Source organism: Argentina anserina, chromosome 7 (genome assembly GCF_933775445.1).
Source record: "Argentina anserina chromosome 7, drPotAnse1.1, whole genome shotgun sequence".
Classification (NCBI taxonomy): Eukaryota; Viridiplantae; Streptophyta; class Magnoliopsida; order Rosales; family Rosaceae; genus Argentina; species Argentina anserina.
In genome coordinates, this window is record NC_065878.1 from 9,953,475 (window position 1) to 9,971,728 (window position 18,254).

An 18,254-nucleotide genomic window follows, 5' to 3' on the forward strand; every position below is an offset into this window, starting at 1 on the left:
TTGTCGAGATTGTCTAAAATCTCGTCCTACATCAATAAACCTTAGAGATTCATCGATCCCCATCAACCTTGTTGTGAAGCTTCACTGACAAACCATGAATCACTACCCATGTCTCTAACTGAGGGCTACCTCCTCCACATGCAGGGCTCTCCCCATCTTATTCATTGACCGCAAACTTAATATTATAGTCGTCTCAAGGTCCTTCAGCTTCGATCCGTAGTATGATCAAACTGGATAGATATATATATATATATATTTTTTTTTTTGATTTCACGGCGAGAAACCATGGGCCCCTAGTCTCATGTGGCTCTTACGATCACGAGCAGAAGCAGTCCACAACCGGAATATCAGAGTATCCCCACAACCGAAAGTAATTCCTCCGGCAATGGACTAATTCCTGATGGGACCCATGTGAAATGGTTACAACCCAACCCATTACGGCCAATTGGATAAGCCTAGTTTAAAACCAGGAAAATTAAGTTTTAGGGTTGAGTAGACACCCAACAAAGTAGCAATGTCAATCCAAAAGGTCCACCTTCCGTACCACCTCGAGTGCAACCCTCGACGAGCCTGCAAGTCGGGAAGGTGTGCCTTTCAATTTCGTCATTCTGATCCGAACAAACAACTAGAGAGAAGAGATAGAGTTTTTGTATTAATTATATATTTGTAGTGAATAATGACGTATTTTAACCGATTTGACATATAATGATGGGGAAAACTTGACTTGGCTTACGGTTAGCTAAAGCTAAATGATACGGTGCTAAGAGTATCTTTAGTAATGCTAGTCTTATTTTAAATAAATTAAAATTAAAATAATTAAAAAATTATTTTGGTTAGTCAATTTAGAAATACGTCTACATCAGTTCTCTCTATTATAATTCTATTTGAATTCACAGTATTCATTACGCGCGTAAGATATATTTTAAATTTATTTATAAATTATATTTAATTCCCTACAAGTAATATTTTAAATTCAAATTTTTTAATTTTGAGCTATCTCGCTAGACAAATTTATCAAGTGAGATAGCTTAAAGTTTAAACAAAGTTATAATATGTAGTCTGATGCAACCACTAATTTTCGTAAAAAGCTAAACATACTCTCTAAAATAACTTAAAAGTTATAATAGAGAGTTTGCTGCAGATGTCCTAAGATATAATCTCAATGGATACTTACTACATCCTATGTAATTTTGGTCCATTTGACATATGACTTTATGCGTTTTTATCTAATTGGAAAATATGTCTAGCAAGGAATTTTTATTCATATCTCCGAAATTCCAGAGGGTTCAGTTCAAGGGACACATCATTTTAAACAAGTTTTTACACTGTTTTTTAGCCATTAGATTTAGCTAGCTCTAATGGTCTTGATTAACTACTCACATGAGGTGGCAAATGAAATGGATTTAATTTCGCTTCTCAAAAAAATTAATTAATTTTATCATTTACAATTGTGAATAAGTTTAGAAATACTGAAATAGACGGGGAAGAAACGATGACATACTGTTCTTGAGAAAGAAACGAGTGAGTTCGGCAAAACCACCAAGTTAGCAACGTGATTTAATTAGATTAATTGAAAATGGGGTGTTGGTATGAATTTTTGATGTAGGGGTTTATATTTGATGGCCCAAAATTACAATTTGGGAAAAATCAGAACTGTTCTAAATCACTAGCACAAATAGATATAGAAGATGAAGAAAACCTTTTCACTGGCTACCTTAATTAAAAATAATTTCTCCTATGAAGGCCGTGCACTGGTGTGGTTTCACTTTCAATTGAGTGGAGATTTTGATCGAAGCTCCTCCTTACGTTTTTGTTTTGGTACTAATTTTATTGAGAGCTATTTTGTTAAAATTATTTTAATTCCACATTATTTGTCTGATGAATTAATCAAGACCATTAAAGATAGCTGAATCTAGTGGTTAAAAAAACCGCGTAAAATATTGTGTAAAAGAATCTGCCCTTTGAACGGGACCAAATTCGAAAACATTTGAAGTGTTAACAAAATAGTAGAATGTAATCTCTTTTTTCCGAGTAAGAGAGTTTGAATAGAATATCCTTTTCCCAATAAGAGAGTAACAAAATAGTAGAAATTTCCTCGAATAAAACCCAAAGGGTTCTCAATATGCAAAAATTTTGAGGACATTGAGATAAGGACCCAAAAGAAGAGACAAATAAAAACCATCAGAGGCATACCCAAAACAAATACTCACTCTCCCCTCACTCCTTCACTCCCCACATTAACAATGGCGAGCCTGAGGTCGGCAATGGACTCGGCCTTCTGGGACCTCAACGTTTCTTCAACTCACACCCTTGAAGGCTCCGCCAAGGTCATTCCCGGCGACCCTTTTCCTCTCGACGGCGCCAGAGCAAGCCGAGCCCTCAGAATTCAGCAACTCTCTCTTTTGGGAAATGGGTTCCCTCTTGGCATCATTCCTTCTTACTCTCCTGCTTCCCACAAGGACTTGGGCTCTTTTTCACTTCAGTCTCTCTTGCTCAGACCATCCACTTCTAATTGGTTAACCACCCATCTCTTAAACCCTGTCTTTTGCTTGTTGGGTTTTTGTTGTGTCTTCGGTTTTGTTTGTGTATGTGTGAGTTTATTGGAATTGGGAAATTATGGAGAAAAGGGTATTTGGAAATCAGGTTAGAAAAGGGTAAAGACTTTGTCTTGATGGCTTTTGATTTGCAAGTTTGTGTTTTTGTGTGGCCAACTGGTGAAGGGTCTTACTATGTCTCTGTTTCTGAGCTTGGTTTGTGCCATGGTTGGTTTCTAGAAGCATGAAGCTTATATTATCTACCAGTTGGTGGATTTGGCTTTTGTGAAGTTGGCATCGGTTAACGTAATGGATGCCTAAGTAGCTTATGGATTATTTTAGATTTGAAACAAATTATAGGATGGTTTGCCATTACTTTAGGCCTATGTTCATAGTGATGACCCTCAAGATACAAAATTGAGTACCATTTGATTGTGGTAATGGGAGAATTACAAAATGTACTTAAATTTTATCTACTTATAGATTAACTTTTCTTCTGTTGGTTTTCATTGTTATAAGGTGGTTCTCAATACCTGCAACAGAACATGTGTTTCTTTGACTTTTGAGCAAACATGGGGCTATAACCTACCATGTCTCAAACACTTACTCATTGTATGCCTTATGCATTAGAGATAAGCATGTATGTGATCCAATGATAAATTTATTTTATCGTCTCTTAACAGAACTGGGTTTGGATACGAATCATACAATCTTATAGTGTTACAGTTAAATGTTTATTAGAAGCATTTTGTTGACTTACAAGAATTATGTTTTGTATGAACCTTTTTTTTTTAAGTAAACAAATAATATATTTTGAAATTTAAACAACTTCCTATCTAAATGATTTATAAAATCTTAGTTTTTTTCCTCTCACAGGGGCACAACTATGGTGTTTGAATTGCTAAATAAAGTAACTTTTGCAATTTAGACTAATTCATCCAACCCATCCTACATGTTGCTCATTATCATCATTCGTCATATGTCTGTTGTATATATATTACTGGACTTTTAAAATTATTGATCTAATGTATCAAAAGATGGAGGTGCTGTCCCAATTCTTTAAGCACTCCTCTTGCTAAATGATATTGCACTCTGGGTTATTATTGGTCATGCCAGATCATCTTTTCACTCTATCAACTATGTGTAGCTTTGCTTCTTAATCCATGATCCTTCTGATTCCATGATCTACATAAACTTAGGTGGCTTGGCTTAATTGGACAGATCCGCCCAAAAAAACTGATATCTTCTATCAAAGCTGAATTTTTCACTAATGATGAGTTCGAGGTCCCTACATTCAAAGATGCAGCAAGGCATTTCTTGGAAAAATCCCTTTATTCGGTTGGATTGTGCACACAATTTCTCTTGACTCCCGCATCATCCCTAAAGTTGAGCACAGAAGGGGATGGTGAGAGAAAAGGACGCCGGAGCAAAGTGATGCTTTTCCACAAGGCAAGGATTTGAAATCACAATTTTAGTTATCGTTAAATTGTTTTTGGAGCATCTCGATTTCTCTATCTTCTGTTTCATTTATTTTAGAGTCAATTTAGGTAGAATGTTGGTTTGGTATTGAGTGTGTAAGGTTTAATGTAATCTTTGTGGTTTGCTGATACCAGGTTGTACTTCAACTATTCACCTTCTAACTTGTTTCACTCTGGAAGCTAGTTTGCTACTTATGTGAATTAAAGTTCAATGTGAATAATCTTTGGCTCCCATAATCTATTACTTGGAGATGGACTTTTGAATTGATTTGGTGGGTGGTGATTATTTTCCTGATTTTATGAAGTGTTCACAAAATTTTAATTATAGTTATGTTTCACTCATATATTAAAATTTTGCCAGAAGTTCTTTGTTTTATCTGTTTACACGTCTGGCTTTTAAGTAGACTATGCGAGTCAATAACGTTGAACATGTGTACTTCACTGAGCATATTGGCTACATGTGACCAATATCATGTATGGGATGGGACCTTCATCGTTTTCATTTATCTTGCTGTTATATTATCGGGCATGTTTTACTGATTGATCTTTCTGAACTTCTAAAATTCTTGCAGCTTCCTTATCATGACATCACTCTTGAGGCTGCATGGCCTGAGCTGTTCATTGACCATAAAGGACAATATTGGGATGTACCGGAGTCAATTTCCTTAGATCTGTCATCACTTGTTTCTGAATCTGGATTGCGGTACCGGGTTGGCCTACATAAAAATAGTGGCCATCCCCAGGCAGTTAATGCTACAGATGATGAGGCACCTACTTCTCTGATGCCTGGATTGTGTGCAAAGGCTGCCTTTTCTTATGAGAAGAGGAGAGACCTTTGGAGACAGAAGGAGACACAGAAGGATCTCATGGTAAAGAAAGGCAAAAATTGGTTTTGGCGTCCATCATATGATGTGCGACTCAAGGAACCTCATGCCGCAGTATCTGGAATTTTTGGTAATTTACTTTTTTACAACTTGCTTAATTTATGTATAAATCATTCATTGTTATGTTTCCAGGATGAAATAGAAAAAGTATCTGTTTCAAAGCTAATATTTTGTGCATATAAAATATTTATCGATGGGGTTCAGTGCATATTTGGTGTTGAACCATAATTACATAAAAAATTAGCAGTTGTATTATATGTGGGAAGCTATTTCTAGCATACCGAGGTTTTTATTTCTTGAAGACATCAGCCTCATAATTTAGTTGAGAATTGTAAGCGTAATTGCGCGGTGCAATGATCATATCTATTATGTCTGGTAATTGCAAGATGTATCAATCACTCTAAAACAAGAAACTGTGTATTTAACGAGGTTATTGTTGATGACCAGAAAAAATGCATTGGCGCATGAGAAACAGCAATTGAAGCATAGATTAGACTTTCAATAAACAAGTCCTAGCAGAACTTGTGTGTTTTGATTTTGATTTTTTGTTTAAATTAGTGTATTGTATCTATTTATCTTCGTTTTGTCTGAAGGTCGTTATGCTATTTCTCACTTGTTTCTTCCTTTCCATGGTGGCTATACATATTAGGTGGCAACATTGCAGCCTGGTTTCAGGATGGGCACAACCCAGTGGCTGTTGAACTCAGGGGAGATGGGAACACTTCCACAACTATTAAGAAGAGGAGTCCTGTCACTGCTGATTTCTTTGGTTCAGTTTGCTATAGCTTTCAGCATGGGAAATTTCGAGAGCTCTATGGGGATTTGACCAGGATTGATGCCCGCTTGGATATTGGTTCAACCTCGGCTCTTGCTAAAAGGGTTGTCAATTGCTTCAAGAATTCCATTACTGCTATAGATCCCATATCCTCCCCTAGGATCAATCTAATCTTTCAACAACAGGTATGTTTGCATATAATTTATTGCCTTGTACCTATATAGAAGAGACTTCTATACTCAAATTGTTTATTGCAGTGCATGAGTCAGACTAAGAGAACAAAATAAAAGAATACATGTGATGGACATTGAGATAATGGACTTGATACATGTTACTAGTAAAAGAGTGTATAGTTGATACTTGATACTATATGTAATTACAATTATACCTGAAGGCTCTAGTTTCTGTCTTAGGACATGGTGATGGTAATCATAATTATGTAATTACAATTATCTTTGTTATCCGTTCTCAATATACAACAATATGTGACTGATAATGTAAGGTTCTTCTTTTAGAGCTGGTTATTGAAGAAATTAGCCAATTCTAATGATACTATAATATTGTAGGTTGTGGGGCCAATTGTCTTTCGAGTGGATTCAAGGGTTTCACTGGCCTCTTTGCCTGAGAAACGTGGTCCACATGTTGAGGATTTCATTTACAGCTTGAGCTACTCCTTGAGGCTTTTACAGTCAGGCAAGGTGGTTGCTTGGTATTCCCCGAAAAGAAAAGAAGGAATGATTGAGTTGCGGGTGTTTGAGTTTTAACTCCTCATTTTTGTCTCGGTATGTATCTTTGGATTTTGAAGCCTATTCTAAGAGGAATTTAGACAGTAGAAAGTGAAATGAGCTTCTCGTGTTTTAGTCCCTTCTATTTTCTGTCTAGAGATATAGGTGCACGTACTCATTAATTAGAGGTAATTACCGCTGTAGCATCTGTCATGGATTCAAGCAATGCCATCTGCATAAGTTGTAGCTGCACTGTTATTGGGTTCTATATAGATAAATTAGTTTGATGCCTCATGATTTGATCTTCAAACATTCCCTCATTTCTCATTTATCATTCCTCTTCCTTTGCATTTTCTATTTTCCGGGCAAAAAACACAAAATTAGAACGAACAGTGAAAATAGTTCCCCCAAGATCCTTTGTCAATCCTAATCAGATAATCTTGGTTAAGCTGTTAAATGTTGGGGATAAAAATATAAAAAAACAACACAAGTTATATAAGAATTAGAAAAGAATATATGTATGTTCACTACATCGATCTTAGAGAAATCTGCCCACTCGTGTGTAGCAATGAACGAGAGTTGGGTTATCTGAGTTCATTAACAGCTTCATAGACCAAATATCTCTACCCTTCTGAAACTCTGGGTTCTGATTTTACATTTTTACATGCAAACCTACTACGTAGTACGTACTTCTGAATCCGAGGAAAACATTGATGTCTTGTAAATTTGTAACACATGCCTTTGTCAACTACATTAGGAAAACCAGAGGATTAAAAACAAACACAGTGAGCTGACACCAAGTGAGTACAACTGTTTTATAAACAAAATTGAAGCAAATGGAAAAGAAGAGAAACAAGAAGCACAAAAACAACTGTAGGTCTTAATCTAGCCATAAACACACTTAACACAGAGTTAAAGGCATGCAATCAGAATGCAGCACCAGTAGTTCCAAATGAAAGTCATCATGAAAATCTGCAGCCATTGCAATCTGCCTTTGGCTTAGCTTAGCTGCACAATATGAAGCTATTCTTATCTTGTTTACATGAAGCTTGTTTCGTATCTGATACATCCCAGCCATAGCATCATTTATGGTCAACCGTTCTCCAGGCAATTCTGCAGAACAAGCAACACCAACTTCTAAAATTGAAATCAAGCTGTCTTCAATTGTGACCCAAGCACTAGTCTCTGCTTCAATGTCCTGTGGAACTAGAACAGGATCAACAATCTCTCTCACTTGCTTAGGCAGAGCTTTCCTGACAAAGTAATGAAGGTTCAAAGTTCTCTGGAACATGTCATCTGTCGGTCTTTTCCCTGTGAACATTTCTATCAGCAGGATGCCAAAACTGTACACATCTCCTTGTGTCCAAACTTCATTGCCCATACCGTACTCTGCATTTTACAAATCAAAACACACCAGTTTCTGATTACCACTACTATCTTTAAACCATAAATCAAGATTGAATAATTCATGAAAAATGAAAGTATTCACCTGGAGGAGCATAGCCAATTGTTCCTTTAACTCCGACAGAGCTGGATTGATTCCCTGAAGTTCTGGGAAGGGATCTTACTAAACCAAAATCACCAACATGCCCAACCATATCACCGTGGAGAAGAACATTGCTCGGCTTGAGGTCACAGTGAACTATTGGTGATTCACAATGATTATAGAGATAATCCAACGCCATAGAAACGTCAATAGCAATGTTCAACCGTTGAGAAAACATTAAACTCGTTGGTCTCTCAATCGTCACACCAATTTTCTGCAGTGGATGCAACCATTCATCTAAGCTCCCGTTAGCCATGAACTCATAGCCTAAGGCCTTGTATTCATCACCTTGATAGTCAAAACCTGAACATGCAGACAGTATCTTCAAAAGATCACGGTGTCTAATGTTTTTCAAGGCCTCACACTCTGCTGCAAAACTTTTGGAAGCTCCGTGATGAACAAGGTTGAGAACTTTGATAGCAACTGTCCTCCCATCTTGGAGGATTCCTCTATACACAGACCCAAAACCACCCGCACTAATCAAGATTTCAGAAGAGAATCCATTGGTAGCTTTGAGAAGTACTTGGTACGAAACATTGAGAAAAATTTCTGACTCTTTTGAAGTACTTTGCTTCGTTCTCTCCCTCCGTACACAACATAGGTACAAACAACGCTAGTGCATTCTGATACAAGACAAAGATGAGATAAATTAAATCAGGATAATCAAGAATGATTTGAACATAGGTAATTCGCGCGTTATAAGGCAACTAGCTGCTGGAATATTTAAGAAGATGATCTTTTGGACATTTCGGGTTGCTCGTACGAAATTACAGATTTTAATTTGTGAATCAGATTTGAGCAGATTTTGACCAGAATTTCCGTTTGAAACACATAATACCTTTCTGGAATGAGAACGGCGAAATCTACAAGACTCACTTTAGTGAGTTCCGTCAAATTTAAGTCAAATGATGAGTTTTACTGTTTCGATTCAGGATTTAGTATTTTAGGCTAGTTATATTTTCCTTTTAGAACTCTTTTTATTTAGGTTTATTTGTTTCCTTTTTAATTTGGATTCTTTAGGTTTCAATGTTAGATTATGACTTTGGGTTATTGATGCATATGTAAGCATCATTTTTCTTTGTATTGGACAACTTTTATATCAATAAACCACTGAGTTTTCTCAACTATCCTGGTGGATTCCAGAGCTTCTCGTGGATTCGAGAAACTCTAGTCTTATAGATTCAAGGATGCCGTTGGTGAATTCCAACGGGTTAGTTCTGTTGCATCAAGTGGTATCAGAGCATGTCTAACATGTCCCTTTTATCTACTTTGATTATCTATGGGTGATGAACAACATGGTAAAACTTTGGTTACCATAGTCAGATGTTGCTGCTTCATATTTTTCTACATAAATGGTTGTTTTATCTAATCTTCTCAAAAAAATTCACAAGTTGTTGGAAGAACATAATAACAACCGTAGCATAGACATGGAAGGAGGATCAAATGGGCGAAATAATACTTCGAGTCAAAATTTTAGAAGCATGACAAGTTTTCGCCAATTTTCTGGTCACATGCATGAGGAGAGTTTTCTGAATTGGCTGGATGAGGTTGAAACATTCTTTGAGATCAGAATGGTTCCAGATCATAAGAAGGTCAAGACGGTTGTTTCCTATCTCAAGGGCACTACCGCTGATTGGTGGGATGGATTACAAAAGGCTAGAAAGATGAAAGGTAAAAATCATGTTAGAACTTGGAGAAAAATGAAAGGTCTTCTTAGAGAAAAGTTTATGCCAAGAGAATTTTCAATTAAGAAGTACCCTTCTAAGGTGGAAGAGAAGAAGATAAAGCTTGAGAAGTTTACTTTGCCTACTGTGAATAATAATTTTCTTGAGGAAAAAGGGAATATATTGCACTGGAGGAAGCCTCCTAAGATTTTGTCCATGAATTTTTAATGAAAGACGCTCCATCATAATTTATCAATGAAGAGGTAAGAGAGGAAATTGCATTTGTTGACATGGTTATTACTGTTGAAGAAAATTTACAACCTCAGTTTAAAATTCAAAAGAGGTTATTCAACATTGTAATTTTAGGATCCAAGAAGAATCTGTTCAAGATGTGTTTGACAAACTTGTCTTTGGAGTTGGCTTCATGGTGGTGCCATCAGAGTTTGCTGATGATCGTGCCTATAAACCACATGTTCAGTTGTGTAATTTATTATGGAGATTGTTATCTACATGTTCTTGTTATTTATTTAAAAGGAACTCGAGGTCGAGTTCTTTTGAAGTGGAAGAGACTGATGCAGTACAAGAATGAGGTAAATTAAATCAGAAAAAATATAAAGACAAGGAAGTGGCGAACAATCAAGAAAAATGATTTGAAGATAGGTAATTCGTGCGTTCTAAGATAACTAGCTGTTGGAATATTTAAGAAAATGATATTTTGGACTTTTCAGGTTGCTCGTACGATATTACAGATTTTAATTTGTGAATTAGGTTTGAGCAGAATTTCCATTTGAGACGCGTAATACATTTCTGGAATGGGAACGACGAGATCTATAAGACTCACTTTAGTTTAGTGAGGCCCGTCAAATTGAAGCAAAATAATGACGTTTTACTGTTCCGATTTGGGATTTAGTATTTTATGCTAGTTATATTTTCATTTTAGAACTCTTTTTATTTAGGTTTATTTGTTTCCTTTTTAATTTAGATTCTTTAAGTTTCAATGTTATATTATGACTTTGGGTTATTGATGCATATATAAGCATCATTTTTCTTTGTATTTGGATAACTTTTATATCAATAAACCTTTGAGTTTTCTCAATTATCCTGTTGGATTCCAGAGCTTCTCATCGATTCGAAAAACTCTAATCTTGTGGATTCAAGACTACTGTCGGTGAATTCCAATAGGTTAGTTTTTCTGCATCAGATTCGAAGAATCCCACAAACTAGAGATAGTATCAATTTGGAGGTGTTGCTCAGTGATTACCGTTTGGGATGTTGGATTTTGCATGGTGGCAACTGAAAGTCAGGTATGCTGCCGCACAGTTTCATGTTTCCTTTTAAAGATGTACCAGTGGCATTCTTAAACACACCTTCACTTGGTGTCATTCCCTCCAAATTGTTATAAGATAGGTTCAAAGCTGCAGAAATGCAAAATGCTCCAGAAACTCTGGAATTGTACCTGTTAGCTAGGTTGTTTCGAGAGAGATACAATTCTTGAATGCCTCTTAGAGAAGCCAAAGAGGACGGAATTGGCCCCCGGAGGAAGTTCCCTTGCATGTTAAGATATTCAAGCTTTACACAGCTACCAAGGGTACCCGGAATTTCACCAAATAACATGTTTTCAGAAACATCAAGTACTCCAGATTTATTAAATTGCCGACTTCCTTTGGCACAGAACCAGTTAATTGATTTTGAGATAAATCCAAAACCAGATATGAAGATGATAAACCAAAGACTTCTGCAGATATGATACCACTTAGATTGTATGTCACGACCCCGAAATTTCAAGCGTTAAACTCAAAATCGAAATCATGAAAACTCTAAAACAATCTCAATAAATCGAAATCATTTTATCGTCACAGCGTATTATTACTGAGTTCATAAAACATCTCAGTCGAATTGATTATTACAAAACCAATTATAATTTAAGCATTATATCGAATGGAAATGTAAAATCCTCTCAATTCTCACCACAAAATAAAATAAAGACAATACGAAGTCATCAGAGTAGTTCGTCTTCTGCTAATCCACACCTGCAGACATATCCCCTACACCATCGAATAAGTGCACCGGGATAGTAAACCATTTCGGTAAGTTTTGCAGCTCGTATGAGTAAAACAACAATATAACTCGCATATAAATACAAAAGTAAAATACTGAAAATATTTAATTATAAATTTACTCATGAGTCATTGGACGGCCCATCTGGTTGTCCAATAATATTTGAAAATATAAGTGCCCATGAGAAATCGGGCAACCCATCTGTTTACCCAAATACATTTATAATACGGGTACTCATGAGACCCATGTACTCATCTGTTAGCCCTCATACAGTACGCCGCCGGACATTGGTTAACCATATGTTACCAAATATCCAAAAATATGGGTACTCATAATCCGGTAACCCATCTGTTACCCCTCATGCCAGTATACCGGCAGATAGACTAGAGCTCTAACTAAATCGTAACCGTCGCCCGACCAAGACTAGGTTCCGACATGCCAACACATATGAAGACAGAAAAACGTTTTAACATAACTCAAGTTAAAACCACGTACAATACATTCCTCACATGTTATTGTACAAAAAGACAAGTTATTCATGCTTAAACAAAATAAATATCAGTGCGATAAATAAACTCAGTTGGAAATAGAAATGTGATAGTATATGATATAGCAACTCATATATATGTATCGATTTTATCATTTATACACATATACAACCCACTATACCATATACATATCATAGTTGGATCTTTTGAAATAAAACGTAACTATGAATCACCACCAAGAGTAGACTCATCATAGTGAGATTTACTCCCCTTATTTTTTTAGCGTAATTTTCCACAATTCCGAAAACAAATCCTTACTTGTTTCGTCGATCACCTAGATTAGATAAGATTTGATTAGAAACGTTACGTAAAACCACAAATGCTGAAACAGTAATAATGTTTTACTGTTCAGCAAATTTCGGTTTTTACAAAATTACTGTTCACGTAAATACTATTTACGTATTAATGTTCATATACGTACTGTTTACGTATCACTTTTCATATACGTACTATTTTTGTATTACTTTTCAGAAAATTACTTTTATAATTATTGTACGTAAATTACTTTTACAATTACTGTACAAAACTACTTTTTACATTTACCGTATAAAAATCACCTTTTTACAAAAAATTATTGTTCAGAATTTACTGTTCATGCGCCGTCACACGTGGCGGCGTGTAGGGTTCACACGCCACCTCTGGCAGCCGTGTGGGATTCCAAAACCGGCGTGTAGCTCGCCCACCGCCGCCCAAAACCAGTCATTGTCCCTCCTCCATCCTTCCCACGGCCTTAAGCCGTCTCATGCCCCCTTCATGCCCCCTCACGCGCCGCCTAAGGCGGCGGTACTCTCTCTTCCTCCTCCTCCTCCTCCGATTCGCCATAATTCCTCCACCAATCTTCCAAAACTTCACACAATCACTCATATCAATCAATTAAATGTATTTCCATACCTATGTGAAGCCCTAGGACAGCCAGGAGTCGCCGGAGGAGCTCGATATACTGGCGGGGTTGGTTTTTCGAGGAGGATGTGATGCGGCTTGATTCGTGTTCCAATTCGATCGCAGAAGGCGTCGGAGGGTGAGGAGTGGCGAAGAGGGATGATCTCCGAGTGCTTACGTTGCCGGAGACGGAGATTGGACGGCGGAGGAAAACGCTGGGGCCTCGGGTTGTCGCGCGAGCTTCATGGCGGCGAGGGAGGTCGCGTCTTGCTCAGGGTTTCCTGCGGTCGAGCTTGCAGAGCTTTTGAGTCCGACAGTGAGAGCCACTGACGTCCGGTTGGCGAGATCGCCGGCGACGATTTTTTTTAGAGAGAGAGAGGGTTGAGGAGAGAGAGAGAGAGGGAGAGCTGCGGGGGAGAGGATAGAGAATGAGGGTTTCCGAAATTGGAAACCCTAGTTCCAAATAATTCCTTTATATTTCAAAATCGGAAACTAACTTCAGTCGCTACTAACTTTCACGTACGACGTCCGATTAGAACGTGTGATGTGTCCACGAAATTGTATCGAAGAGCTCTACAATTTTTGTGAAGGAAGTTTTCAGAAACGAGCGACGAAGTAAAAGTCGACTTCCGCGTTGCGGAAACATAACGTTTTTCAAATTTAGATTTCCGAAGACGGTTCCGTTTTTGATTTGACAACTTCGTGAAGCGAAAAAATGCGGTTTATTAATTTTACCAAGTTTATTAATTTCTAAAAATTCATATAATTTGATTCCGAAGAATCGGGTTATTACATTGTTAATTGCAAGCGATATGATCATCAGATTCTGACAGTCAGCTAAACCGGGAGCGATACTACCTTCAAGTCTGTTTTCTTCTAAATAAAGTTCAGTTAATCGACTCAAATTTCCAATAGAGGCTGGAATGTTCCCAGAGTACAAACTCATTTTCATGTATAACTCATACAAGTTTGGAAGCTTTCCTACATCAGATGGGATAATACCTGAAAATTGATTCTCAGACAACCATAGACTCTCCAGCTTAGCCAGATTGCCAAACCCATATGGGACACTTCCATGTATCTTATTAACTGGTACATAGAAGTAATTAAGAGAAGATGACAAGTTAGTTGTGCATTGAGGTAATATCTCCCCAAAGCTGTTTACTTGAAGTTGCAGGATGTATAAACTTGTAGCATTAGTCAAGTCGCAGAGAAAGCTCAAGTCTTGACCGATTCTCCCTTTGCTCCCAAGACGGTTGAAAGCAACACTGAATCGCTCTAGCTTATGCAGGTTCACTAGAGAAGTAATTGTCCTTGTAGTTTGTTTCCTCCCAATCCAAGATGAACTAGGTTTGAGGCATTACATATTGAAACAGGAATAGATCTATCGAGTTGGTTATCATCAATAAAAAGAGCTTCCAGGTTTTGGAAGGCAACGCCGAGGTTTGAGGGCAAAGTTCCTCGGATATTGTTGGCTGCCAAAGCAATATGCAAGATAGAAGAGGCATTGAGAACTGAGGGAGGGAGATTCCCAGACAAGGTGTTTCCATCAAAATCAAGATACTGTAAACTGGACATTTTGTTAAAGATATCTGGAATACTCCCACTCAAATTATTCCTAGATTCTTGAAGTACAGTAAGATATGTTAGATTGCTGAATGAGTGTGGGATACTTCCTGTAAGGTTGTTGGTAGACAGCGAAACTATTCTTACCTCTGACAAACCGCCAAGCTGCTAGGGAATTTGCCCGTTTAGGAAATTTGAGCTAAGACCTATCCTGAGAAGATGAGAGCAAGCTGATAAGTTGGAGGGTATTCCACCACTGAGTGAAAGTCTTGCAATCTGTGCAGACGCCCCACCTCTGGAGGGATTCCATGTCTAAAGCTGTTGTTTTAGATGAATGGCTCTCAGAAAGCTCAAATTGCTAATATGCGGCGATATAGAGCCTGAGAGTTTCATAGACTGCAGATCCAACTCGGTGACCCTTTGGTGGCGACGACCACATATAACACTAATAACCCTAATTTTCAAAACAATATTTGGTTTTATTTGAATTCTATAAAGTTGTGAAATCCAATTTAAACGAATTTGATTGTTCGCTATGTTATGAAACAAACAAAAAACGGAAACGTTCTCGGAACGTTTAATTAGAAAAACGTTACGTTTCCGAACGAATATATCAACTTTTATTCCGTCGCTCGGTTATGAAAACTTTCTTCACGAAAGTTGTAGAGCTCGTCGATACGAGTTCGTGAGTATGTGACATGTTCGAATCGGACGTCGGAGGTAAAAGTTATTAACGTCGGAAGTTCATTTCCGATTCTGGAAACAAGTATAAATAGTAAATTTTAGGGATTAGGGTTTCCATTTCTAGAAACCCTTCACCCGCGCCTCCCCTCTTCCATTTTCGTTTCTCTCTCCCTGAAACCTCATCCTCTCCCTTCAGAAATTTCTCCGATTCAATCCGGCGAACTCCGGCCTTCGTGTCTCTCACCGCCGGTCCAAGGAGCTTCGCATGGACGTTCGCAACTACCCTCGAGCTCGCCGCATTGCGCCTCGCCGCCGTTAGCTTCCTCGAGACAACCCGAGGCTTGGAGGGGAGCTCCGTCGTTCCACGCGACGCTAGGGTTCAGTGACCTGCTTGTCGTCATCGTGCGCCACCCTAGCACCCCCCATGCAGAGCGATCGAAGCTCAGACAGACGTTTGTTGCTCGCCCAACTCGATCCAACTCCGCCGTACTCGCGAGTCTCTCCGGTGGTCTTCATGGCATCGCTGCACCAGCACGAGGTAAGGGTTTGCAAGATATATCGATTGGTGTGTTTGATTGTTGGATCGGAGTTGTTTTGGGAGAAAATTTGAGGAGGATGAGATTTGGGGATGCCGCCGCTTTAGGTGGCGCGTGTGGCCGTGTGGAGGTAGCCTAGGGGCGATTTGGAACCGTAGGAAGGTAGAGGAGGAGGAGAGGAAGGGATTGGACACGGCGGTGGTGTGATACGCGCCGTGGTGGGTGTCGGCGCGTGAGCGCCACGCGCCGCCACGTGCGGCGGCGTGAACAGTGTTTCCGAAAATGGGTAATTTTGTAATTTATATTTACGTACGGTAAATGTAAATTTTATTTACTTACGGTAAATGTAAATGTAAATTACGTTAGTAAAAGTAAAAAGTAATTTTAGAAGGGTAATTCGGTAATTATTATTTATGAGACAATACGTACAATTAAATAGTATTTATACGTACAAAAATACGCAAACAGTATGTACTCGTACAAAGATACGTATTGGATGCGTATTTGTATAGTAATATATAAATAGTAAATACGTAAATAGTAACAGTGAACACGCTTAGTCAGTGACTCTGAATTCAAAAATTTAAAAATATGAACCTTATTGTAGCCCTTGTGTGGAATTGGGAAAGTAAAATCAATAAATCACTGTCCTTACTCCCTGTACGTTTATCCAACTTTCATTACAGATGATTTGGAGTCTCTTCAAGTTCTGTTGCTCATGCACCACTGCTTAATACTTGTTGCTGCCTAACTAAAGCTGATTTATAGTATGACATCAACTTTAGTAATCATAAGATGAACTTGACTTGAGGAACGAAAACCTGATGGAAACTTCATTTAAATTTTTTAACAATAAGAGCGTGATGTCATCCGCGATACAAAGAAATAAACAAGTAAAATTGAGAAACTAATATTACTGTAACTCAAAGAGTAGAAGAAAATCAGAGATAAAGGGGATGGCCATTGAGATATACCCTACTCACATTAGCTCATTTGCTTAGGTTGGCAGTACAGTCTGCAGCTAATTGCAAGTTTTATTTGCTTGAAGTTTGCTTGTTTCGGATTCGACACATCTTAGTTACAACAACGCTAATGTCCAAGCGTTCTCTAGGTAATTCTGCAGAACAAGTAACACCAACTTCTAATATTAGAGTCAAGCTTTCTTCTACTTTGGCCAAAATCCTTGTGTTATGCCCGCTGGTATGGCTGTTTGCGCTAATCTCGGCTTCAATGGTTTCTGTAAATAGAACAGGATCGAGAATGTCTATTATGTGCTTTGGCAGAGCTTCCTTAACAAAGTTATGAAGGTTTGAGGTTCCATGGAACTTGTTATCTCTTGGTCTTCTTCCTGTGAACATCTCCAGCAGAAGTATGCCGTAACTGATACATCACCTCCAGTGGCGGATCTAGGAAATCTTCCCAACAACGCAAGAATTGTATGTCACTTGAAAATGTAATATACTTCAGTTTAAAAAAAAAACAATACAACCATTTAATTAACAACCAGAAGATAATTGTCCACGATGTGATTTCATATTTTGAAAACGCTGCATTATAGCATCATTACTAACACTATTGAATACATCTTTTTCAATATAAACAAGCAAACTATCATTCAACCATTGATCTCTCATTCTATTATGAAGTGGATTCTTGACAATGTTCATAGCTGAGAATACTCTTTCCACTGAAGCAGTCGCAACTGGTAGAACTAAAACCAAAGTTAGAAGCTTGTACACGGATGCATGTGTTATGTGTTTTCTTGTCTCCACAATTTTTTTCCAAGACGACTGATCCCTTTCAGTTCAGACAAATCATTGCTGGATCGCATATCATTAACAAAAATATCAAGCTTGTCTTCAAGTGATAACACATCTCTTTCAGAAAAATCTCTTCGATAAAATTTAGCAAGACAAATTAACTTTTGCTTGTTAAAAGCAACAAATGAATCATCTGGACTTAAACTTGAAACACAAATCAAAAGCTCACAATTTAGCTCATAAATCGATCATTCAATTTTGAAAGTTGTCTATCAATCACAGAATAAAAAACATCCACTCGATAATGATGAACGGTCGTTAACCTTGTCAGCCCTACGATGTGATTTACCATGAGCAACAAAGAGATCATTCATATCCGGAATCTTAAAACCATGCGTGTCAGAAAAAGAATAGACCTTGTGAAGGAAATTATCCCATTCACATTCTTCCTCCCTCATTCTCTGTAGTTGTTGCTTGCTTGCCTTCACTAAATCTATAGTATTGACAATATTTTGATCATTTCTCTGTAATAATTGTGATAAATCATTTGTCACACTCAACACTTGTCTCATTAAAAACAAATAAAATATGAAGTCAAATGATTGCATTTGTGTTAC

General features: G+C 37.7%; 3 protein-coding genes across 3 annotated transcripts; 1 reads left to right on the forward strand and 2 right to left on the reverse strand.

The window, feature by feature from the left end:
* The first annotated feature begins 2,174 nt into the window (after positions 1-2,174).
* On the forward strand, positions 2,175-6,505 carry LOC126802437 (protein TRIGALACTOSYLDIACYLGLYCEROL 4, chloroplastic). Its single transcript, XM_050530064.1, has 5 exons — positions 2,175-2,515; positions 3,734-3,983; positions 4,585-4,966; positions 5,546-5,856; positions 6,238-6,505. The coding sequence occupies exons 1-5, from the start codon at positions 2,244-2,246 to the stop codon at positions 6,433-6,435; spliced, it is 1,413 nt and encodes a 470-aa protein (XP_050386021.1). The 5' UTR covers positions 2,175-2,243; the 3' UTR covers positions 6,436-6,505.
* A 222-nt stretch (positions 6,506-6,727) lies between these two features.
* LOC126803548 (probable LRR receptor-like serine/threonine-protein kinase At3g47570) lies at positions 6,728-9,280 on the reverse strand. Its single transcript, XM_050531335.1, has 5 exons — positions 9,257-9,280; positions 7,886-8,555; positions 7,337-7,785; positions 7,087-7,144; positions 6,728-6,822 (listed from the first exon to the last, which is right to left on the reverse strand). The coding sequence occupies exons 1-5, from the start codon at positions 9,278-9,280 to the stop codon at positions 6,728-6,730; spliced, it is 1,296 nt and encodes a 431-aa protein (XP_050387292.1).
* Positions 9,281-10,863: 1,583 nt separating this feature from the next.
* LOC126803549 (receptor kinase-like protein Xa21) lies at positions 10,864-15,742 on the reverse strand. The gene is made up of 5 exons (XM_050531337.1): positions 15,625-15,742; positions 14,864-14,975; positions 13,950-14,437; positions 13,270-13,372; positions 10,864-11,341 (listed from the first exon to the last, which is right to left on the reverse strand). The coding sequence occupies exons 1-5, from the start codon at positions 15,740-15,742 to the stop codon at positions 10,864-10,866; spliced, it is 1,299 nt and encodes a 432-aa protein (XP_050387294.1).
* Between the last annotated feature and the right edge of the window lie 2,512 nt (positions 15,743-18,254).